The 24,849-nt window shown below is 46.0% G+C and overlaps 2 protein-coding genes across 10 annotated transcripts in view; both read right to left on the bottom strand.

Annotated features, from left to right (window-relative positions):
* The window catches only part of LOC309526243 (uncharacterized protein), a gene marked incomplete at its 5' end in the record, with an annotated part of 48,654 nt that extends 42,377 nt beyond the window's left edge, over positions 1-6,277 (bottom strand). The window contains 2 exons of the mRNA XM_082212156.1: positions 2,146-2,319; positions 6,163-6,277. Coding sequence (XP_082068282.1) covers positions 2,146-2,319; positions 6,163-6,277 — 289 coding nt within the window. The remainder of the gene's footprint in view (positions 1-2,145; positions 2,320-6,162) is intronic.
* The window catches only part of LOC309527269 (uncharacterized protein), a 74,383-nt gene that overhangs the window by 28,604 nt on the left and 20,930 nt on the right, over positions 1-24,849 (bottom strand). For 7 of the 9 annotated variants that reach the window (XM_082213944.1, XM_082213950.1, XM_082213951.1 and 4 more), the window contains one exon: positions 22,466-24,208. In XM_082213944.1, the coding sequence (XP_082070070.1) occupies positions 22,599-24,208 (1,610 nt within the window). In that variant the 3' untranslated portion in view covers positions 22,466-22,598. Of the gene's footprint in view, positions 1-13,057; positions 14,751-16,832; positions 17,007-17,494; positions 17,569-22,465; positions 24,209-24,849 lie in introns of those variants that run through there. The other 2 variants (XM_082213946.1, XM_082213952.1) reach the window with 2 other exon arrangements.

The following is a 24,849-nucleotide window of genomic DNA, read 5'->3' as shown; positions in this document are numbered from 1 at the left end:
CTCTGGTTCCTCTGCCTCTTCTAAATCCAGCTTGCACTTCTGGGAGTTCTCGGTCCACATACTGCTTGAGCCTTCCTTGTAGAATTTTAAGCATAACCTTGCTAGCGTGTGAAATGAGTGAAATTGTGCGGAAGTTGGAGCATTCTTTGGCACTGCCCTTCTTTGGGATTGGGATGTAGACTGATCTTCTCCAATCCTCTGGCCACTGCTGAGTTTTCCAAACTTGCTGGCATATTGAGTGTAGCACCTTAACAGCATCATCTTTTAAAATTTTAAATAGTTCAGCTGGAATAGCATCACTTCCACTGGCCTTGTTATTTGCAGTGCTTTCTAAGGCCCATTTGACTTCACTCTCCAGGATGTCTGGCTCAAGGTCAGCAACCACACTACCTGGGGTGTACAAGACATCCACGTCATTCTGGTATAATTCCTCTGTGTATTCTTGCCACCTCTTCTTGATGTCTTCTGCTTCTGTTAGGTCCTTACCACTTTTGTCCTTTATTATGGTAATCTTTGTACGAAATGTTCCTTTCATATCTCCAATTTTCTTGAACAGATCTCTGGTTCTTCCCATTCTGTTGTTTTCCTCTATTTGTTTGCATTGCTCGTTTAAGAAGGCTTTCTTGTCTCTCCTTGCTATTTTTTGGAAATCTGCATTCAATTTCCTGTATCTTTCACTATCTCCCTCGCATTTTGCTTGCCTTCTCTCCCCCGCTATTTGTAAGGCCTCGTTGGACAGCCACTTTGCTTTCTTGCATTTCCTTTTCATTGGGATGGTTTTCGTTGCTGCCTCCTGTATAATGTTACAAGCCTCCATTCATAGTTCTTCAGGCACTCTGTCCACCAAATCTAAATCCTTAAACCTGTTCCTCACTTCCACTGTGTATTCACAAGGGATTTGACTTAGATTGTATCTTACCGGCCCAGTGGTACTGGTAGATCCCTGCGAGGTTTTGGTCAATCGCAGTCAATCGCTGACCCCCTCCCGGATCCTCCCTCCATTGTTGGAGAATGGAAGACAGAGCTTACAAACCGAGGTTGGAGGCTGTTTTCCCCCCAGCGCTCCTTTGGTGAGTTGCTAATAAAAGCTCAACAACTTTGACCTGAACCCCTCAAAATAGGGGTAGATCACTCCAAGTTTTTAATTCTATGAGTAGATCGCAGTCTCTTGGAAGTTGGCCACCCCTGAAATAGAGCTATGCATGGAATTTCAAAATTGATGTTATGATCTAACAGGGAATTTTAACGAGAGGGTCCATGATCCCACAATTCTCCTTCTTGACTACCTTACGAAAAGCTCTCTTGTCAGGATCCAGCAACGTCCGTGCCTCCTCTGAAACAAGCAGGAACATCTTCACCTGCACACTCCCCATCAGCTGTTGCCTCAATCTAAATTTGGTCTAAATTTAAACTTTTTTCTAAATATCTTTCTTCACTTTGAATCTCTTCTCATTTTCATGAGGAGACCAACTCCGTATAGTTTAATTGGTAACAGAAGATGGAAAATGACTATTACTCACACTTAATCTAAGCACGACAGTCACAAGAGCTTCTGACTAGGAATTCGGCTATGCGATGTTGAATGTTCTCTGTTCTCCGCTGTTTACCCTTTTTTGTTTCAATTTATACCAATTCATGAACCCAGAACTCATATACTGATCACCAACGGGGAACGACATGTTATTCCAGCAAATTTATTTAGTCTACATATTTGTATCATATATTAGTCTTATATGATCCTTGTTTTTAAAAGAAAAGGAAAAGTTATTCCTAAAAGAAAAGAAAAAGGCAAAACACAGAGGCCCCATCGGCAATCAGTCCTGAAATTAGGATCAGGTAATTTAAAGAATCATGGCTTCTAGTGCTGCGCAATGGATCAGTGAGTTCTCCGACATTGGTAGGGCATTCAGAGCCCAGTACTGGCGCCAATACATCGCGGTGGCCAGGGAGCTGTGACGTATTCCTGGCTCAAATTGCCTGCAGATGTCAAAGGCGCTGGAAGGCAGATGGAGGAGCCCAAAAAGGTGCTCACCTTCTCAAACTCCATCCACCTGCCTGCCTCATCCCACCCCCAAAATGAGCAAGCTCCAGTACCTCTCCAGCCCCATCCATCCATGTCCCCATCTCCCCTCCCCTGGGACTCACCAGATCCCTCGGAGGTCCCTGGGAGGGAACGCTCAGAGGCTGTGAGGAGGGATGCAGGAGACAACCTGACCAGGTCAACTGTCCATCTTCCCCCTTCCATCCTTGCTAGGTTTACAGATTCAGTCTCTTTCATTCTTCCTGAGGAGTCGACAAGCCACCACAAACTGCAGGGTCCTGGGAGAGAGGAAGAAACAAAGGGAGCCTCAGAGGCCCTGCAGGAATTCTCCTGCCCTAGATATTCCTCTGCTCCTGGAGAAGCACAAATGGGGCAGCCCCTTCCCAACAGAAACCCCATTTGCAACATCTCCAGTGATTCCCATTTAATCTGTTGGCACCTCACCAAACTTCATAAGGATGGCATGGTCTGCACACTAGTGACCTGAGAGTGGACCCCATTGAACTCAGTGGGGCTTATGGATAGAACTTGGTGCAAAAACCAGGCACCATCCTGTCCCCAAGCCTGAAAACTGCAGCCCCAGAGCATGGGCAGAATACAGCCGAGTAGCTATTACATGTAGGTGCCCCCACATCTCAGTGCAAGAGATGCCTTAGCAGTTGAGCTGGCTGGGCCCCAAACCTCTTTCTGCTCCGCATTAGAGCTGCTGAGAGACCCTAGAAGGCTGGGAATAGGATCTGGCTCCTGCTGTTTCTTAGCCACCTCCTCATTTTCCTTATTCACGCAAAATGGAGTGATTTTTGGGTGTGCTTTCTTTAGAGAAGCTCTCTTTGGAGCAGGGCCCATGGCACTCGGGGAGAGACCAGAAATTTTGTAACCACTCCAGGTCAACACCATCATTTCCCTTAATTCCATATCATGTTTCCTTATACCATTTGTAGCAATTAAAGCTTTTCTAACTTTAGTCTGCAGCAACTTCTGTGTCATTCACTTAGTGTTCTGCAGAATGCGGAGGCTAGACTGGTGACTGGGAGTGGCTGCTGGAACCATGTAAGACCGCTCCTAAAGGAACTACATTGGTTCCCAGTATGTTTCCAAGCAGAATTCAAAGTGTTGATGCTGACATTTAAAACCCTCATCGGCCTTGGCCTAGGATACCCGAAGGAGCATCTCCACCCCCATCGTTCAGCCTGAACACTGAGGTCCAGCACCAAGCGCCTTCTGGTGGTTCCCTCACTGCAAGAAGAGAAGTTACAGGGAAGCAGGCTGAGGGCCTTCTTGGTAGTGGCCCCCTCCCTGTGGAACACACTCCCATCAGATGTCAAGGAAATGAAAGAACCACACAACCTTTAGGGGACATCTGAAGGCAGCCCTGTATCGGGATGTTTTATTATGTTTTTATATGTGCTGGAAGCAGCCCTGAGTGTCTGGGGAAACCCAGTCAACTAGGTGGCAGATTATTATTATTATAATTATTATTATTCATACAGGATGTTGATGGCGGTGGCAGCTTCACCCCAGTGCCTTGCCAGGGCAGGAGGGGCTTGGTCTTCCTAAAAATATTGAGCTGAGCAAGGCTGGATGCAGCTCCTGCTCCCAAGAGTGGCACATGCCAGTCTGTGCACTGGCTCAGCTGGGAGGGGGCAGATGTTTAACAAGGTTGGAAACCAGATCTCACCCAGCCCTGGGGACTCCTCCCAAGAATCCTGGGAGCCAGAATTGGTTCAGGACCCTGAGAGTTGCAAGGAGACAGCTTCAGCTCTGCTGCGCAAAGACTGCAATTCCCAGAGTGGTCACCAATCCCCCCCTTCTTGCCAGGGAACTCTGGGAATTGTATTTGGGTAGCTGGTGGGAGAGGGTCTCCCCTCCAGTCTCCACACTTGGGGGGGGGGCTGTATCTCCCCACTCCACAGGGCGTCTCCTACCTCGGATTCCATGGATGCTTCTCTGTGTTATGAAATGCGACTTTCCCCTCAGTCTGAAGGGGGCTTATTTGCATGCCCCCCTTTTGTTGCCCCAAAAAGGACCCCTCCCCAACAAGGAAGGCAGCATCTTGATCCAAAGGAAGAACAGAGTCGCAGACCTGCTGGACACTCAGCCCCTCCCTGGCCTGGCAGAGAGGAACTGGGGGCAGGACCCTCTGCTCCCTGACTTTGGGGGTCTCCCCCCCCCCATGCATGAGCTGGACGGGGGGGCTTGCCTCCTCCCTTGCAGCCCTGGGACCCCCTTCTCCCCGCTGCACCCCAAGGGGGAAGAGAGAAGAGACTCACCGGATTCCAGGAGGGGCACCGAGGAAGTTCTTGCAAAGCAGAGAGAACAAAGCAGCCTCCTCTTTGCTTGCAGGAAGGGACTGGGCAGGGAGGGGCTTCTGCTCTGGAGGACCTTGCCCTCCCCCGCCCTCCCCTTCCTGTCCTCTCTAGGAATCCAGCTCAGCTCCTTTTAACCCTTGGCAAGCCGAGGGCTTGTGATGTATGGAAGTGAGAGCTGGACCATAAAGAAGGCTGATCGCCGAAGAATTGATGCTTTTGAATTATGGTGCTGGAGGAGACTCTTGAGAGTCCCATGGTCTGCAAGAAGATCAAACCTCTCCATTCTGAAGGAAATCAGCCCTGAGTGCTCACTTGAAGGACAGATCCTGAAGCTGAGGCTCACCTCATGAGAAGAGAAGACTCCCTGGAAAAGACCCTGATGTTGGGAAAGATGCAGGGCACAAGGAGAAGGGGACGACAGAGGACGAGATGGTTGGACAGTGTTCTCAAAGCTACCAGCATGAGTCTGACCAAACTGCGGGAGGCAGTGGAAGACAGGAGTGCCTGGCGTGCTCTGGTCCATGGGGTCACAAAGAGTCAGACATGACTAAACGACTAAACAACAACAACAAAGCCGAGGGCACCCAGACCGCCCCTCCCTCCCTCCCTCTCCCTGCCTGCTTCTGCGCTCTAGGGGCTGCCCTCCCTTCTCCATCTGGGCCAAGGACTCTGCATCAAGGCCCGCCCCCCATCTTATGCACACTGACTACAAGGGAGGTGGGGGTTCCCCGTTACCATTCTGCCGTGTGCATCTGGATCCCTACTTTGAAATGACTCAATAATTGAATGTTAAAGCGCCTTTCCTGGAAGCGCCTTCCCTGGGACCCACAGGCAGGGTACGAGGGATCCGGCTGCGAAGTTGGGGAACTGCAGGGTTTCCTTGGAAGTCTCCCCCCCCCCACGCGTTTCTCTTTTCCTGGGGGGCCAAGAGATGCTCCCCTGCCCTGCACCCCCAGGGGCCCCTTTGGGGAAACTGCAATGCGATGCCCACCAAAGGAAAGCGAAGGTGAAGGACCCTTGGACCTTTGTCCGCAAACAGCTTCCCCCCCCCCTTTCTTCCCCCACACCAAACATAACCACAGTTTTGAAAATCCTCCATACTCTGGGCATGTGCAGATTTCGCAGCTTTCTGCAAACCAGAGTCAGGGAAGAAGTGGCCAAAGAACCACCTTGCAGAAAAGGGGCCTTGTGGGCTGAGGTGCAGGATCCCTGATGATCCAGTACAGGAAGAACTGAACAGGGAAGAACTGCCCCCCCCATCATAGGGGGGTGGTACCCCCGCCTGACTTGCAGAAATAGACTCCCGGAGGAGCGAGCAAGGGAGGCGGATGGGCAGAGAGGACAAAGAGATGAAGATGCAGTGATGGGGAAGGGAGGGTGCCCCAAAAAGGGCCCTTACTGGGCCCCGGATCTATGCAATCCAGCTGCAAAGCGGGAACCGAACACCTGCAGGGCTTGCCTGGCAGGATGAAGCCCCTCCCCCCCCAGGAGATTACCCTCCCCCCACGCACAATAACACTGGGATATTCAAAAGGTAAAGGACCCCTGGACGGTTACATCCAGTCAAAGGCGACTGTGGGGTTGGGGTGCTCGTCTCCGCTGTCAGGCCGAGGGGGCTGGCGTTTGTCCCCAGACAGCTTTTCCGGGTCACGTGGCCCACAGGACTAAACCACAACGGGGTACAGTACATTGGTGCAAACCAGAATGCACAGAAATGCCACAACTACTTGCACTGGTATGTTTTTGAACTCTTAGGTTGGCAGAAGCTGGGACAACGGTAGCTCACCCCGTCGTGGGGATTCGAATCCCAACCTCCCTTGTCCTTCAGATGAGGGTCCCCATCGGCAAAGAGGGCCCTCAGGGTTGACTCCCCAGGGAGCGGGTAGAAAGAGGCACAGGAGCCAACTCCCAGGGGCCACGGTTCCATTGTCCCCCTTCCAAAAAAAGTTGATTGACATTAAAATGGTGAGGGGTGTGTGGCATCATCTCATCCATTAGCCTGGGAGGAAGAGGGTGGGGGAGGGAAGTCCAGCCAAGCATTGCCAGGGGACGGTTGGGGGCGCTGGCAGAGAATTTCCTGGAGGGGCTCCAGAGCTGCCTTGGCGTCTTCCTCCTGCTCAGGTATCTGATTGAAGTAAAGCGGGGGGTGGGGGTCCTAGTCCCACCGCACCCCCTTCCTCCAGGGAGGTTGGATTCATGGAATCCTAGGAACTAAGAGAGAGCCATCCAGCAAAAATCACAGAGAGCATGCAAAGCTAACTCTTTATTAGCAGAAACAAGGACTGCTCCAGGGAGCCAGGAATGGTCAGCACTCAACTCTTCTCAGCAGTTGCAGAGATCCGGGTGGAAGAATCTGCAGCCCAGCCCTTTGCGGTTCTGACGCACAAGAGCCAACTCCTAGGGGCTGATCGGCTTTGCCAATAAAATATTTGTGGGGTCCTGGCACCCCCAAACCGGCACTGCCATTCAAATAGTGTGTGTGCATGGCATCATATGATCAATTCTGCTGGACAGTGATTGCCTGGGCCCTCCTATTATTTTATTCAAGTCGGCACATCTGCTGAGAAGAAACAACGGAGGAGGATTGGAAAAAAATTAAGGACTATTTACAAAAATTTTAAAAGTTATATGAATGTTAAGAATTCGCATGATTTGGAAAATTTAGCTCCAGCAATAAGATTTGAGGGTATCGGAAATTAAGTTATATTAATGAAAGGATGAATGTTTAAAATAATATTGCATTTGAGTAAATTGATAATAAGTATTTTAAACTTAAAATATAATTATTTGAAAGAACAAAAGAACGCACGAAACAAGGTTATAATTTGCTGATATTTTTATTGTAAAGAACGCACGGTGAGGGAGACGGGAAGTCCGGTTGGTTATGGAAAAATGTTTTGAAAGGTTGATTCTCTTTTTCTTTCTTTTTTCTTTTCTGTTACTTCTTTGTATATCTGACATTATGATACCATCGACCATGGTATCCTTCTGGAGCGACACTCCGAACTAGGAGAGTTTGGCATGACTTTTTGATGGTTCCAGTCCTAGTTGGATGGTCGTTCCCAGAGGGTGGTACATGGGGAGTGATTTTCAGCCCCATGGAACCTTCAATGTGGGGTTCCGCAGGGCTCAAGCCTATCCCCCAGGTTGTTAAACATCTACATGAAACTGCTGGGTGGGGTTATCTGGAGGTTTGGAGTATGTTGTCAGCAGTATGCTGATGACACTCAGCTCTGTTTCTCCTTTACATCTGCAGGTGAGACAGTGGAAGTGCTGGACCAGTGTCTTGCCTCGGTAATAGACTGAATGAGAGCCAACAAACTTAAGCTCAATCCAGATAAGACCGAGGCACTATTAGTGGGTGGTTCCCTCAGCCACCTGCTCTTCACGGGGTCACATGTCCTCCGAAGGAGCAGGTTCACAGCTTGGGGGTACTCCTGGAGCCTTTGCTGTCTCTCGAGGCTCAGGCGGCCCAGAGTGCCTTCCATCAGCTTCGGTAGTAGAAGTAGAAGCTGTGAGGATACTGTCTACTTTGGTCTCATTTCAGTCAGGAAGGGAAAGATCTTCTAGAAAGAGAAGAATCCCAAACCAGTTATGAAGGGTGTGGTGACCCCCTGGGTCTTCTATACTGTCAGAAGTACCTCAGGAGCGTGGAAACTGACAGAAAGTACCACCTTGCTTAAGAATCAAAATATTAAGTTGCAACAACTAAGTTAAGGAGCTGAAGTGAAATAACTGGAAATAAGCTCAGCATTGGCCACCCTCTCTAGACACCTGTAACATCGAAGAGGAATAACTTTAAAAAAGCAACAGAAGTTTTAAAAAAGCTGTGCATTTACTACTTTGTTTAGAAGCCTGTAACATACACTAAATTTAGTACAATTTATTAATAGGTTTACTGTTTCCTGAAAGAACATTATCTATCTCCTGACACATCCTTTGCTTTTTTCAACTTTCTTCTGTAAAATAATCTTTCTTGTTTGTTCAACTTCTGCCAGAGTCTCCAAGGATCATTGTTTACGTTCACACAGAAAGATAGTCCTCTTTTTATTTTAAATTATCCCATTAATAATTGGGACAAAATATTTTAAAAGCTGGCAAAGAGACCTTGCCAATTTTATATGGCAAGGGAAGAAAGCCAGAATAAAATCAAATAATGATGGGGCCAAAAGAAACGGGGGCATTTGCAGTCCCAGATTTAAGAAGATATTTTGAAGCAGCGTGCTGGAGTTGGATGAAAGAGTGGATGTTACTAAAAGATAATGAACTTTACGAACTAGAAGGCTGGGAAAAAATGCAGGGTTGGCATGGATATTTATTCTATGGGAAAATACAATTGCATAAAGGATTTATGAACCGCCTTGTGAAAAAGGCCCTATTTGAGGTATGGGAGAGAACAAAAGAGAGAATTATAGAAAGAACTCCAAGGTGGACCTCTCTAATAGAGGCAACCTCAACATGAAAAAAAAATAATTGCCTGGCCAACTTATAGAGATTTAGCAGAAGCAATGAATGAAAATACAGTGGTACATCAGGTTAAGTACTTAATTCATTCCGGAGGTCCGTACTTAACCTGAAACTGTTCTTAACCTGAAGCACCACTTTAGCTAATGGGGCCTCCTGCTGCTGCCACACCGCCGGAGCACGATTTCTGTTCTCATCCTGAAGCAAAGTTCTTAACCTGAAGCACTATTTCTGGGTTAGCGGAGTCTGTAACCTAAAGCGTATGTAACCTGAAGCGTATGTAACCCAAAGTACCACTGTATCAAATTAAAAGAATACGAAGAACTCAAAATACCGGGAATAAATTGGTTAGAATATTTCCAACTTAAGGCTGCATACAAGAAAGATATAAAAACTGTTGAATAGTATTATTGCTTTATTGTTTGGCGCCCAGCCACACTTCCCCTGCGAGCCTCTGCAGGTCGTAAAGCAATTAGCAAAGTTGCACAGCGGTCGTGTGTCGAAAGAGCAGTAAATCAGTCCCAAACGTTTCTTCTGTCCTAATATCTCTTTATTGGAATAAAATAGCGTATTTACAATCTCCAACATCCATCCGTGTTAAGCTGCATCTTCTCTCTCTCCTTGCAGCGTCTTAACTGAACGCTTTCGATTTCCACTCAGTACACAGCATTCCAAGCTGCTTTCCTCACGTTCTGACTTACTTCCCTTGTAATCGCCTCCTCTCAGGCTCGAGGCATAGAAGGTTAACCCTTCACTACACCCAACAAAAAGTAGGGGATTTGGGAAATAAAATATCAAAATTAGAAAGAGAGGTTTTACAAAATAATCAAAAAACACTCTCTAAAATATATAGATTATTAGATAAAGTCCTCCCAGATCAAGAAGTCAAAGGAGAGAATATTCTAAAGTGGGAACGGGATTTAGGATATACAATTGATTCTGAAGATTGGAAAAAGTTTTGGGGGGAAAATATAAATTTTACAGCTTAGTATTCATTAAGAGAGAATTATATGAAGATGCACCACAGATGGTATATGGCACCAGACAGACTGGCAAAAACAAATAGATCAAATAGTAATAAATGCTGGAGATGTAATAGAATGAAAGGCACTCTATAGCATATGTGGTGGACATGTCCAGAGATCAGAAAATTTTGGGAGATGATCCATGAAGAGATTAAAAAATTGATAAAGTATCATATATCAGGAGGGCAGAAACATATTTACTAGGAATCTTCAGTAAGCATATCCCCAAAGACAAAATTAACATCTTTCTGTATGCAACAACAGCAGCAAAAATGTTGGTAGCCAGTCATTGGAAAGGAAATTATATCCCAACAAAAGGGGACTGGTTAAGTAAACTATGTGAGTACCTGGAGTTAGCAAAATTGATGGATTTAATAAGGAATAAATCCAAAACTATAATACAGAAACAATGGGAATGCTTACATGAATATTTATACAAGCAGAGCTCAAATACGAAAGTTTGGCTGTGCTTAGATTAAGCTTGTTAAGAATATAGAGAACATAAAGATTTGACAGATTCTGAAAGAACCTAAGGAAGGGAAATGATTGAAGAACAGATGTAAAGGCGAGCAAGATAACTAAGAGACGTATGGTGAATGTGGTGGAAGTTTTAAAAAATATTTTAACTAGGATTTATATATTGTAATGCTTGAAGGAGTCCAAATTAAGGGAGTGAAGCAATTAGCAATTCAAGCTAAAGAGCTAGCCCAGGAAAATGAAAAAAAAAGTAACGATTCTGGGTGGAATTCCGGAAGAAATACAGGCTAAAGAGTTGGAAGAAACTTTGAGAACCTGGCTATGCTCCACCTCCATCGTTCTGCCCGGACACTGAGGTCCAGCACTGAGGGCCTTCTGGTGGTTCCCTCAGTATGAGAAGCCAAGTAACAGTGAACCAGGCAGAGGGCCTTCTCGGTAGTGGCACCCACCCTGTGGAACGCCCTCCCATCAGATGTCAAAGAGAAAAATAACTACCAAACTTTTAGAAGACATCTGAAGGCAGCCCTGTTTAGGGAAGCTTTTGATGTTTAATAGGTTATTGTATTTTAGTGTTTTCTTGGAAGCCGCCCAGAGTGGCTGGGGAAACCCCGCCAGATGGGCGGGGTATAAATAATAAATTAGTAGTAGTACTCAAGGAGTTAGTTTGAAGGCAGAAGATGTGGAACGAGCCCATAGCTGCCGAGGGCCCAAGGGGAGAAAATCCCCCAGGAATGTAATAATTAGATTTTCTAGAGAGAAGCTGCAACAGCAGGTATACCAGACTTTGAAGGAAATCTGGGATATCATATAGTTGAATGTATGTATAGAGGTGAGGTGAGAGCTGGACCATAAAGAAGGCTGATCGCCAAAGAATTGATGCTTTTGAATTATGGTGCTGGAGAAGACTCTTGAGAGTCCCATGGACTGCAAGAAGATCAAACGCATCCATTCTTAAGGAAATCAGACCTGAGTGCTCACTGGAAGGACAGATCGTGAAGCTGAGGCTCCAGTACTTTGGCCACCTCATGAGAAGAGAAGACTCCCTGGAGAAGACACTGATGCTGGGAAAGATGGAGGGCACAAAGAGAAGGGGGCGACAGAGGACGAGATGGTTGGATAGTGTTTTCGAGGTTACCAGCATGAGTTTGACTAAACTGCGGGAGGTAGTGGAAGACAGAGGTGCCTGGCGTGCTCTGGTCCATGGGGTCACGAAGAGTCGGACACGACTAAACGACTAAACAACAACAACAACATAGAGGTGAGTCCTTAAAGTCATTGCAGGAAGTAACAGAGAATATAGGTAACCAATATTGGATGAAAATTGGAGGACTATACAACAAAATTTCCAAAGTCCAAGAGACAGGAAATAGGAGTTTAGAAGAGCCAATAGAGGAACTATACAAACAAATGAACAGACAACCCAACTTATTCAAAAGATGTGGAGTAAGGAAGAACAAGTTAGCGAAGCAACAGTTGAAAGGATAATGAAAGGAACAGATGAGATTAAAGTAAGCAAATTTAGAGCGCTGAAATTAAAATTCTTTCTAAAATGGTACAGAATTCCAGCCCAGCTTGCTAATATGGTAGCAGGATTGAATTCTAGCTGTTGGCACTGTGAATAAGTCAAGGGATGGTTTTCCCATATGTACAGGGAATTCCCAGAGGTAAAGGAATTCTGGGGAAAAGTCCTAAAGGTTATTAAGGAAATTTTTAAAGGGAAACTTTCAATAGATTTTGATTTCATGACAATGGGTATAATTTAAAATTTAAAAATTGTATGGGAAAATTTAAAAATTGTAAGAACATAATATATGTATATAAGAAATCCTAAACTCGAATAAAATAAAATAAATTTTAAAAAAGAAAGTAATGTAAAACAGAGTAATCAATTCCAGACTTTTAAAAACAACTCCTAAAACAGCAATTTAACATGAATTTTACTATCTAACGAGAGCACTGATCCATAAAATTAAAGCAATAATCAATGTACTGTACTATAAAAGAAAGAAGATAGTACTTTAGATTAAAATTAAAATTATTATTTTTTCTTACCTGCACTGATTGATAGACATTGTTTGGATTGGGGGGGGGGGCTTTTATACATTGCCGCAGTCACACAATCAATCAAAAACAGAGAACAAGCCACAGTCACAAAAACGAAAAAGCCAAATAAAAACGCAATTTCTTTTAGCAAAAAAAAAAAGCACCAGATATAAGCTCCAAATATCACCTCAGAACACTGCGAGTTCAAAGTTGTTCAGGAACTAAGCTGTTTGAGAACCGAGGTACCACTGTATATAGACATGGTTGCCATACATCCAGAATTGTAAACAGCGTCTGGGCGGAAATTGCTGAAATGTCCGGGAAAATCTCGACATATGGCAGCCCATGTCGCAAGCGTAGATTTCGGCAAACTTCACTTGAAATGGATACGCGCCCCCGCCCCCCCCCCCAGTTCCTTCAAGCCCTCCTCGTAAGGCTTGGTTTCAGACCCTTGATAATCTTGATTGACTCCTCTGCATCATCTTCATGAAGTTTCCCCTTAGCATATAGCAAGCTTTCAAACTGTGAGTTTTGTTCTGCAAATCCATTTTTAAAAATCTAACTTAAATGTTGCATTCAACTGATGGTAACTTGACCAGTCTCCCTCCCACATAGAGGAAGAAGTTCCCTTTATAGGGACCCCACATACAATTAAGCAATACCACACGGACCTAAACCTAACCTCCCAATACATCGACCTCAGCGGGTATTGGTCTGCTGTGTCAAAGTTTTACTGGACGTTTGGACAATATTGGCGAGTGCACCTGTAATCTCAGGGTCACCACTTCCCCTGGAATAAGAATCACTTCCGTCCAAACGAGTAAGTATGTCTGTAATTATGACAATCTGACCAATGCCCAGATGACTTAAGCCCTATATCGGACTCCTCTCCATGGGTTCCCCCCTGAATATAGAGCATGGTCCAATCCCCTGGACATTCTCAGACTTACAGAAGTCCTTCTCAAGGTCTTGAAGGAATCTAAAGAGGTGATTCAAGCAACACAAAAGGAGATTCCTCCTGAAGATCAGGAAGAACTTTCTGATAGCAAGAGCCAGCAGTGAAAAGGAACTCCCTCAGAAGAGAGAGGACTCTCCTTCATTGGAGGTATTTAAGAAGTTGGATGGTCATCTGTCATGGATGCTTGAAATGATTTTTTTCTGCGTTGGCAGGTGTTGGACTAGATTCCGAATCTACCATTCTATTATTCACCATGCTGTGAGTTCTTGAATTGACTTTTTTACGAGGGAAATTTTATCTACATTCCATGCGCTGATATGCTTTCAACCCTGTATGAATTATTTGGTGGGCCATGAGAGTGGCACTCTCACTGAAACTCTTCCCACATTCCAAACACTAAGAAGATTTCTCTCTGGTGTGAATTCTGTGATGCAAAGTGAGACTGCGCCTGTGACTGAAGCTCGTCCCACATTCCAAGCACTGATATGGTTTCTCCCCTGTATGGATTCTTTGATGGGAAGTGAGACTGTACTTCCGACTGAAGCTCTTTCCACAATCCAAGCACCGATAGGGTTTCACTCCTGTATGAACTTTTTGATGGGAAGTGAGACTGCCCTTGAGCCTGAAGCTCTTTCCACATTCCAAGCACTGAAAGGGTTTCTGCCCTGTATGAATTCTTTGATGGGAAGCGAGATGTGATCTGTGCCTGAAGCTCTTTCCACATTCCAAGCACTGATACGGCTTCTCCCCTGTATGAATTCTTTGATGGGAAGCGAGATGTGATCTGTGCCTGAAGCTCTTTCCACATTCCAAGCACTGATACGGCTTCTCCCCTGTATGAATTCTTTGATGGGAAGCGAGATGTGATCTGTGCCTGAAGCTCTTTCCACATTCCAAGCACTGATACGGTTTCTCCCCTGTATGAATTCTTTGATGCAAAGTGAGACTGTCCTTTCGACTGAAGCCCTTCCCACATTCCAAGCACTTATAGGGTTTCTCTCTTGTATGAACTTTATGATGGGAAGTGAGACTGGAGCTCTGACTGAAGCTCTTCCCACATTCCAAGCACTGAAAAGATTTCTCCCCTGTATGAATTCTTTGATGGCAAGTGAGTTGTGTGCTTTGATTAAAGCTCTTTCCACATTCCAGGCACTGATAGGGTTTCTCCCCCGTATGAATTCTTTGATGGGAAGTGAGATGATCCTTTCGACTGAAGCTCTTTTCACATTCTCTGCAGTGATACAATTTCTCTCCTCTGTGAATTCTTTCATGTGAAGTGAGGCTATCCCTCCGAATGAAGCTCTTTCGTTGATGGGAGGTGGACTGGGAGCTCTGGCCGATGTTCTCTCCATACTCTGAATATTTATTTGATTTCTCCGATATGTGGATTCTGTTGTGGTCCCCCTTGTTCTTCCCTTCCCATTCATCACCATCTGCAATGAAGAGAGAAGATAATTATCGCCTCAGGAAGAAATGGAGCTCCAGATTATTGAACAGAGTTCCCCGGCCCCCAGCTCAGTAAGAGACTTGAGAGTGCTCCGTTTCAGCCTCAAGAGGACAGCCTTGAAGTCTAACTTAACGGCATTGTAGATGTGTGGCATCTTTAATCCCCCAACATTTGAGCACGCCTGAGGGGTGCCTGACTCTCTTGAAACCAGTGGGGCGCCATTGCCAGCATACTGTGACCGGGGCGCAGATGGCACAGAACCATCAAACCCACCACCTGACCCCTCCCCCAGCAATGCACTGCCACATTAGGGTAAGTCGTGCTAACTCTGCATCGCTGCCCTGGACCCCAACCCTACTCAGAGCGAAGGGGACGTGCTTCACATCCATTATTGAACAAAGTTAATGAATACTTGTGATAGAGGAAGGACTGAAGTTAGATGTGAGGCCTTACAATAGTTTTCACTGCCTTTGTTGGCTGATATTAACTGACATATTGCTTGGCTTTTATCTGGGATAGATTTGATTTGGCTCAATCCTGGAATCCACCCCATATGCAAGGTCATTCATCTCTTTGGTCAATCAAATGCAAACAGAAGCCAAAACAACAAACCTGACAGAAGTTACTTTAACTTCCCTAAAAACTGTCAAGCCCACATTTAAGAAGGCCTGGGTGGTTCAGACAAGCCTGGTCATTGTTTTAAAAGGCATGACTAGACAAAGAATATTCACAAACAGTTGATATCCCTCCATTCAGGGCTCATGGTGTGGATGTTAGAATCCCAGATGCTGTTGGTCTCCTTCCAAATAGTGGAGGTTCATCAAATAGAGCAGGGATGTTCAACAGGTCGATCACGATCTACTGGTAGATCCTGCGAGATTTTGGTCAATCGCAGTCAATCGCTGGCCCCCTCCCGGATCCTCCCTCCATTGTTGGAGAATGGAAGACAGAGCTTACAAACCGAGGCTGGGGGCTGTTCCCCCCCCAAGCGCTCCTTTGGTGAGTTGCTAATAAAAGCTCAACAACTTTGACCTGAACCCCTACAAAACAGGGGTATATCACTCCCAGTTTTTAATTCTGCAAGTAGATTGCAGTCTCTTGGAAGTTGGCCACCCCTGAAATAGAGGTAGGCATGGAATTTCAAAATTGATGTTATGATCTAACAGGAAATTTTAACGAGAGGGTCCATGATCCCACAATTCTCCTTCTTGACTTCCTTACGAAAAGCTCTCTTGTCAGGATCCAGCAACGTCCCTGCCTCCTCTGAAACAAGCAGGAACATCTTCACCTGCACACTCCCCATCAGCTGTTGCCTCAATCTAAATTTGGTCTAAATTTAAACCTCTTTCTAAATATCTTTCTTCACTTTGAATCTCCTCTCATTTTCATGAGGAGACCAACTCGGTATAGTTTAATTGGTAACAGAAGATGGAAAATGACTATTACTCACACTTAATCTAAGCACGACAGTCACAGGAGCTTCTGACTAGGAATTCGGCTATGCGATGTTGAATGTTCTTTGTTCTCCGCTGTTTACCCTTTTTTGTTTCAATTTATACCAATTCATGAACCCAGAACTCATACACTGATCACCAACGAGGAACAACATGTTATTCCTGCAAATTTATTTAGTCTACATATTTGTATCATATATTAGTCTTATATGATCCTTGTTTTTAAAAGAAAATGAAAAGTTATTCCTAAAAGAAAAGAAAAAGGCAAAACACAGAGGCCCCATTAGTCCTGAAATTAGGATCAGGTAATTTAAAGAATCATGGCTTCTAGTGCTGCGCAATGGATCAGTGAGTTCTCTGACATTGGTAGGGCATTCAGAGCCCAGTACTGGCGCCAATACATCTCGGTGGCCGGGGAGCTGTGACGTATTCCTGGCTCAAATTGCCTGCAGATGTCAAAGGCGCTGGAAGGCAGGGGGAGGAGCCCAAAAAGGTGCTCACCTTTTCAATCTCCACCGACCTGCCTGCCTCATCCCACCCCCAAAATGAGCAAGCTCCAGTACCTGTCCAGCCCCATCCATCCATGTCCCCATCTCCCCTCCCCTGGGACTCACCAGATCTCTCGGAGGTCCCTGGGAGGGAACGCTCAGAGGCTGTGAGGAGGGATGCAGGAGACAACCTGACCAGGTCAACTGTCCATCTTCCCCCTTCCATCCTCGCTAGCTTTACAGATTCAGTCTCTTTCATCCTTCCTGAGGAGTCGAGAAGCCACCACAAGCTGCAGGGTCCTGGGAGAGAGGAAGAAGCCTCAGAGGCCCTGCAGTGATTCTCCTGCCCTAGATATTCCCCTGCTCCTGGAGAAGCACAGCGCCAAATATTAATAATAATAAAGAATCCCGCGCCCCCCCCTCACCGCCCTGCGCGTATTTTGCCAGAACAAAGGCAGCGACCCTGAGCAATTCTGACCCACGTCGACCGAAGGGCGGGCTCGGTGAAAGGCAGCGCCCCACGTTTGGATCCCCCAGAAGATCCGGCTTCCCCACTGGGAGGAGGAAAGGGGCAGGAATCCAGCTTCCAGGGAAGAAAGGCTGCGGGGGGGGGGGGATAGGACGCCCCTCGCCTCGTGCAGGGATGTGACTTCAAGGAGAGCCCTGAGCAGGAGCAAAAAGGCTGGGCGTCCCTCCCAGAGATCCTTCCCTTCCCCCCCCCCTCAGCCCCCCAACACCCTCGTATTCGGGGCCCCCACCCACGAAATCTCGCCCTTGGCACGACTCACCCCTCGCCCTGCGCGCCGCATCTCTTCCTCTGCATCAGGAGGGACCACCCAAGACGAGCGGGGAGGGGAGGTGGGGGGGGAGAGGGGAGGGTCTGTTCCCAGGCCTCTCTAGGCAGCCGGGCTCTCTCTATTCCCTCCCCCCCCCCATTGGCTCCCTCTCCTCCCCAAATAGCACTACCTGCGCGCCTCCCCAGTTGCGTTTTTCGGGTCTAGGCAGGAGGAGGGGTCCGGATCCCGCAGAGAAGGGCGCTGGATTTGAGAATTGGGTGCAAAACCAGCCTGGCTGGAGGATAGGGCCCCCCGCGGGCATCGCTTTCACGGCAATATATATTGCCTTGAAAGTGATGCCCACACACACACACACACAGTATATATATATATACATATACAGACATTATGTTGGGGGTGCGCATGGCATCAAATGCTTTTGCGGAAAGATGGACCACCCTCAGGATGCAACCGCTTTGCAAAGGCGTCTCTGGAAGAACTTGGCCAGATCTGGAACCTAAGAGCGTCCGCCCTCCCCTTGCGCCATAGCATCTTTCATTCCCCCTTGCTTGCTTACCTGCCTGTCTTGGCGTGTCCTTCCTTAAGTTCATTCTTCCTCTCCCTGACGGGTGTAAGGCATCTGACTGCCGCCTTCTCTCTGCTTTAGGGGGTTTAATATGTTGCACAGGAGCCACTTCCTAGGAGCCCTAGGGGCTTCAAACCCACTCTCAATAAAATATTTGTGGGGGCCGGGTCCTTCCCTCAAGTTGATGCGCACTGCCATTCAAATTGGGGGGGGGGTGTTGCACTGCGTCATGTGATCAATTATGCAGGAAGCAGATTACCTGGACCCCTGCAATATCTTATTCACTGGCACCCCCAATATGTTGCATTATTTTTACATTGGCAACCTGCCTTTCCTTCAAAAAGCTGCGGGCGACATACACACTTCTTCTGCCTGATCTCCATCTTATACCCACAACCACCCTGTGACCGGGGCGTTGCACGAGGGTGATGCCAGCAGGGCAGTGGCCCCGGGGCGGATTTTTGAGGGGGCACAAAGCAGGCACTGCCTTCAGGGGCCCCCAGTGCAGCCCAACACTCCTCTCCCACGGTTGGAGGAACCAACCATGGAGGTTGTTTTCTTTATAAAGATTTATTTTATTTTATTTTCAGATTTATACATTTCATCAAATTTACAATCACCTTAACATTTCAAAACTTGACTTTCTTCCCTCTCTTTCCGCAGTTCCTTAAATTTATTTTTCGTATCTCTGCATAACCAAATTGACTTCAATTGCTCATTCATTCATCCACTTTACAAATATACACTTATAATACTGCAGGTTATTACAATAATCCTACAAATGTTCTTATCTGTTTACACTTTATCCGTAAAAATTCAATAAACCATTTCCGTTCTTTTATAAAAAGTTTGTTATCTTGATTTCTTATTCCTCTGGGTAAGTTTCACCATTTCTGCTTATTCCCTAAGTTTTTGTATGCATTCTTCCTTTGCTGGGACTTCTTTCCATTTTGGAGCAAGTAAAATTCTATAGAGTTTCTTCTTCTTCTTTGGCGATCACTCGTAGGGGAGTAAGATTGTCTTCCATAAACAGGGTTTCAAAAATGAGTCCGTAGGGGACAGTGAGGGAGGCAAAGAACAAAAGACATGGGGGAAAGCCCCCTTAGCGCCCCATAAATTTGAGTGAGGGAAAGGCTCAAAACAGTAGGGGAAAGAGAGGTGGAGTAAGGGCTTGGGGATGCTGACAGGAAGTCAGCTGCAATTTAAAGCAACAGTAGGGAATGTAAGAGAATGGGCTGCTGGGGGGGGGCAGAGAGAGAGAGAGAGAGAGAGAGAGAAGCCCTGTGGTGACAATCTGGGTGCTGATGCCGCGCCAAAGAGCGAAGCAACAGCAGCAGCACCCAGGTCCTGGGATCAGAGCCACCGGAGCTGGGAGCGATCCAGGAGCACTTCTTCTCCATCATGGACTGGGCATGGTGAAGCAGGCCGGAGCCGGAGGAGGCCACCCCCTCCCCCCCAAAAAGAACACCTTACGTGAAAGAATCTGGGCAGGGCTGGTCAGTGGCGTAGCGTGGGTTGTCAGCACCCGGGGCAAGGCAAGTAATTTGCGCCCCCTAACCCGTGGATTTGCGCCCCCTAACCTGTGGATTTGCGCCCCCTATCCCTAACCCCCAGATGTTGCGCCCGGTGCGCCCGGCCCCCCCTGCACCCCCCACGCTACGCCACTGGGGCTGGTGTGCCCCAAAGAGGAAAGGGGCATAAAGGGGAGGGATGAGCATGAGCATCGGGATGCCAAGCGCAGCGCGCTGCCGCCACGTTTCCCCGGGGACATTTAATGAAATCCGGGGACATTTTGGGGACAGATCTGCAAATTCAGGGACTGTCCCCGGGAAACGGGGATGTCTGGTAACCCTGATTTGGGTGCCGATCTCCCATATCCTCGTCTGACACTCTCACCACTACACCATCCTGCCTTCCTGAAGTCCTTCCGCATTGGGGTAGCTATAAAAATTTAAGTAGGTAGATAAATACGGAGAAAGCAAAATGTCACAGAGATGGATCTGAATCTTCCCCCTCAAAGTATAAATGTGTTTTATTCTGGATTACTTTATTTCATGTTTTAATGTGTTGCAAGCAGATTTGAGTTTTTTTACTTTAAGATATAAAGTGGTATAGAAAAGATTTTTTTCTTTTTAAAAAAATGCTTTATTGGACTTAAACAAAGTAAAAAAACATACATTCATGTCCATTGTTTACAAAGAAAATAAAATTAAGAGAAACCTATATTTCCTGACAAAGAAAATGTTCTTAATATACACCTGACTTCCCGTCGTCTCCATACTTCATTTAACGAGTGTGGTGTAATGGTTAAGAACGGTAGTCTCGTAATCTGGGGAACCGGGTTCGCGTCTCCGCTCCTCCACATGCAGCTGCTGGGTGACCTTGGGCCAGTCACACTTCTTTGAAGTCTCTCAGCCCCACTCACCTCACAGAGTGTTTGTTGTGGGGGAGGAGGGGAAAGGAGAATGTTAGCCACTTTGAGACTCCTTCGGGTACTGATAAAGCGGGATATCAAATCCAAACTCCTCCTCCTCCTCCTCCTCTTCTTCTTCTTCACCATTACTGACTTACTGACTTATTGCAAAAACATATCCACTTGTTGTATACTGAAATATTATTTCTCCTCTGTCCTTTTTCTTACTTAAAACAACTACAGATGTTATTCAAAGGCTGTAACCGAGTTCAAGCTGCAGCAACTTTTCTTAAGATATCTTCTTAAAACTTCCCATTTTGAAAGTCATGATCTCGTTTTTTGACAGAATTACAAGCCTGGTAGATGAAGGGAACGCAGTGGATATAGCCTACCTTGATTTCAGCAAGGCATTTGACAAGGTGCCCCATGATATTCTTGTAAAGAAGCTGGTAAAATGCGGTCTTGACTATGCTACCACTCAGTGGATTTGTAACTGGCTGACTGACCGAACCCAAAGGGTGCTCATCAATGGTTCCTCTTCATCCTGGAGAAGAGTGACTAGTGGGGTGCCACAGGGTTCTGTCTTGGGCCCGGTCTCATTCAACATCTTTATCAACGACTTGGATGATGGACTCAAGGGCATCCTGATCAAATTTGCAGATGACACCAAACTGGAAGGGGTGGCTAACACCCCAGAGGACAGGATCACACTTCAAAACGACCTTGACAGATCAGAGAACTGGGCAAAAACAAACAAGATGAATTTTAACAGGGAGAAATGTAAAGTATTGCACTTGGGCAAAAAAAATGAGAGGCACAAATACAAGATGGGTGACACCTGGCTTGAGAGCAGTACATGTGAAAAGGATCTAGGAGTCTTGGTTGACCACAAACGTGACATGAGCCAACAGTGTGACGCGGCAGCTAAAAAAGCCAATGCAATTCTGGGCTGCATCAATAGGAGTATAACATCTAGATCAAGGGAAGCAATAGTGCCACTGTATTCTGCTCTGGTCAGACCTCACCTGGAGTACTGTGCCCAGTTCTGGGCACCACAGTTCAAGAAGGACACTGACAAACTGGAACGTGTCCAGAGGAGGGCAACCAAAATTGTCAAAGGCCTGGAAATGATGCCTTATGAGGAACGGCTAAGGGAGCCGGGCATGTTTAGCCTGGAGAAGAGGAGGTTAAGGGGTGATATGATAGCCATGTTCAAATATGTAAAAGGATGTCACATAGAGGGAGAAATGTTGTTTTCTGCTGCTCCAGAGAAGCGGACACGGAGCAATGGATCCAAACTACAAGAAAGAAGATTCCACCTAAACATTAGGAAGAACTTCCTGACAGTAAGAGCTGTTCGAAAGTGGAATTTGCTGCCAAGGAGTGTGGTGGAGTCTCCTCCTTTGGAGGTCTTTAAGCAGAGGCTTGACAACCATATGTCAGGAGTGCTCTGATGGTGTTTCCTGCTTGGCAGGGGGTTGGACTCGATGGCCCTTGTGGTCTCTTCCAACTCTATGATTCTATTATATAAATACTTGTTTTGAATTATCTTTTAATTTTTTGGTTGGTTTGGCTACCTCTGCATATTAGACCAATTCTTGTAACGATTCTAACCTGGAAGGAACTTTATCACTCTTCCAATTTGTCGCTATTAGGACTCTAACGGCAACAGTGGCGTATAAAAAGACCTCTCTATATAGTTCTATATAGATGTCATCCCAGAAAACCTTGATTTTTTTTTACATAGCCACCACATATGGAACATTGTGCCTGTTCCTTTTCCATATCTCCAAAAAGTTCTAAAAACATTTTAATACATTTTTGAAAGTTTCCATGGGGTCAAATACCAACAATATTGCATTTTTTTGGAAATGTTCCCTCAAGGTATAGCATTCTGTGAATTTCAAATTTACTTTCCATAAATTTCCCCACTTTCATATCTGTTTTATATCCAAAATCCTGGGCCCACTGAATCATGACTGCCCCATCCAAAAACCCCTCAAATTATGTCCAGGATGAACTCCAGCATTCTAAAATTCTATGTAAAAGAATGAACATCGAGTGAATGTTCACTAAGTTTCCCATGTTGACAGAAGCTCTTTCCACACTCCAAGCATTTAAAGTTTCACCCCTGGGTGAGTATGTTTATGTAAGGTAAGGTGTGTCCTCCGACGGAAACTCTTTCCACACTCCATACATTTAAATGGTTTCTCCCCTGTGTGGGTTCGATGATGAATATTAAGGGTGGAACTTTCACTGAATCTCTTTCCACACTCCATACATTTAAAGGGTTTCTCCCCTGTGTGAGTTCGTTGATGCGAATTCAGCTGATTCTTCCAACTGAAACTCTTTCCACACTCCATACATTTAAAAGGTTTCTCCCCTGTGTGAGTATGTTTATGTAAAGTAAGCTGTGCACTCTGATGGAAACTCTTTCCACACTCCATACGTTTCTCCCCTGTGTGAGTTCTCTGATGTTTACAAAGTTTATCACGTCGGCTGTAGCTCTTCCCACACTGCAAGCATTTAAAGAGTTTCACCCCTGTGTGAGTTTGCTGGTGTGTTCTAAGGGCTCCACTTTGACTGAAGCTCTTTCCACACTGCATACATTTAAATGGTTTCTCCCCTGTGTGAGTTCTCTGATGTTCACTAAGTCTATGTCGTCGACTAAAGCTCTTTCCACACTCCAAGCATTTAAAGTCTTTCACCCCGGTGTGAGTACGTTTATGTATGTTAAGGTGTGCACTCTGACTAAAGCTCTTTCCACACTCCATACATTTAAATGGTTTAACCCCTGTGTGAGTTTGCTGATGTGTACGAAGGTGGGAACTCTGACCAAAGCTCTTTCCACACTCCATACATTTAAATGGTTTAACCCCTGTGTGAGTTTGCTGATGTGAAGTAAGTGAGCTGCTATGACGGAACCTCTTTCCACACTCCATACATTTAAGTGGTTTCTCTCCTGTGTGAGTTCGTTGATGTTCTGCATGTGTTCGACTATCAGTGGAAGTCTTTCCACATTCCAAACATTTAAATAGTTTCTCCCCTGTGTGAGTTCGCCGATGTGAAGTGAGGTGTGTCTTTCGTCTGAACCACTTTCCACACTCCCGACATTCAAATGGTTTCTCCCCTGTGTGAGTCCGTTGATGTACACGAAGTGAACTAATATGACGGAAGCTCTTTCCACACTCCATACATGTGAACGGCTTTTCCCCTGTGTGAATTAGTTGATGTTTTCTAAGTGTTCCCCTGTCACTGAAGCTCTTTTTACACTCCATACATTTAAATCGTTTCTCCCCTGTATGAGTACGTTTATGTAAAGTAAGGTGTGTCCTCTGACGGAAACTCTTTCCACACTCCATACATTTAAATGGTTTCTCCCCTGTGTGACTTCGATGATGCGTATGAAGGGTCCAACTTTCGCTGAAGCTCTTTCCACACTCCATACATTTAAATGGTTTCTCTCCTGTGTGAGTCCGTTGATGTCTTTTAAGTTTTCCACTCTCACTGAAGCACTTCCCACACTCCACACATTCATATTGTTTTTCCCCTGTATGAATTCGCTGATGCCGTTTAAGAGTGGCATTACTACTATAACTCTTTCCACACTCATTACACTGAAATGGTCTTTCCCCCGTGTGAGTTCGTTGATGGTTTGTAAGGTTTCCACCATCAATAATGCTCATTCCACATTCTGCAGAGTTCTGTCGCTTGTCTGCACCACCTGCTTTGAAGCAAAGGGGGAAATGCTTTTAGGGTTTCAAGGAACATCTTTGTATCAAAGGCGATATATATATTTGTCAGGGAACTGCCATCGGGTCTAGAGGCGGAGGGAAGGCTCCAGAGGGATGCAGGAGAGGGTTCCAGTAGGGAGAGAGGCAGCCCATCTGCTGGGGAAGTAAATCAGCGTAACACCAGTGGAGAAGGGGATCAGATGGGGGGATCGGAGAGGAGGCTTCAAGACTCCTCGCCGGAGACCAGGGGAGAGAGTACGGGTATTCCGCTGCCCACACCCTCCCTGCGCAGAAGACTTCCGCGCAGAGAGAGTAGGAGGAGACTTGGCGTCAAACAACTTTTATGCTGGAAAAGGTTTAAGAAACACCCACTGACGGATTCTGCCAGCGACTGAGACAGTCACGATGGTGGAGGCTGTTCAGTCAGAAAGGGTTTAACCAGGTAACCTCGCCAGCAGTGGCGGCAACTTACGGACGAGCAACCCCTAAATCAATTACAATATTACATAAATAATGATAACTGTCTAGAAAAATATAAAAGTGGTAGAAATGTTTCAGATAAATAAATAAATAAATAAATAATCTATAATTACTGAAAGCATTTCTACAACACCCTTTTCCCATATTTCTGTAT

This window comes from Podarcis vaucheri (assembly GCF_965113315.1).
Source record: "Podarcis vaucheri genome assembly, chromosome: 2".
In the NCBI taxonomy this organism is placed as follows: Eukaryota; Metazoa; Chordata; class Lepidosauria; order Squamata; family Lacertidae; genus Podarcis; species Podarcis vaucheri.
Note: the sequence above shows the minus strand (reverse complement) of the source record. Positions and strands in the feature narration are given on the sequence as shown.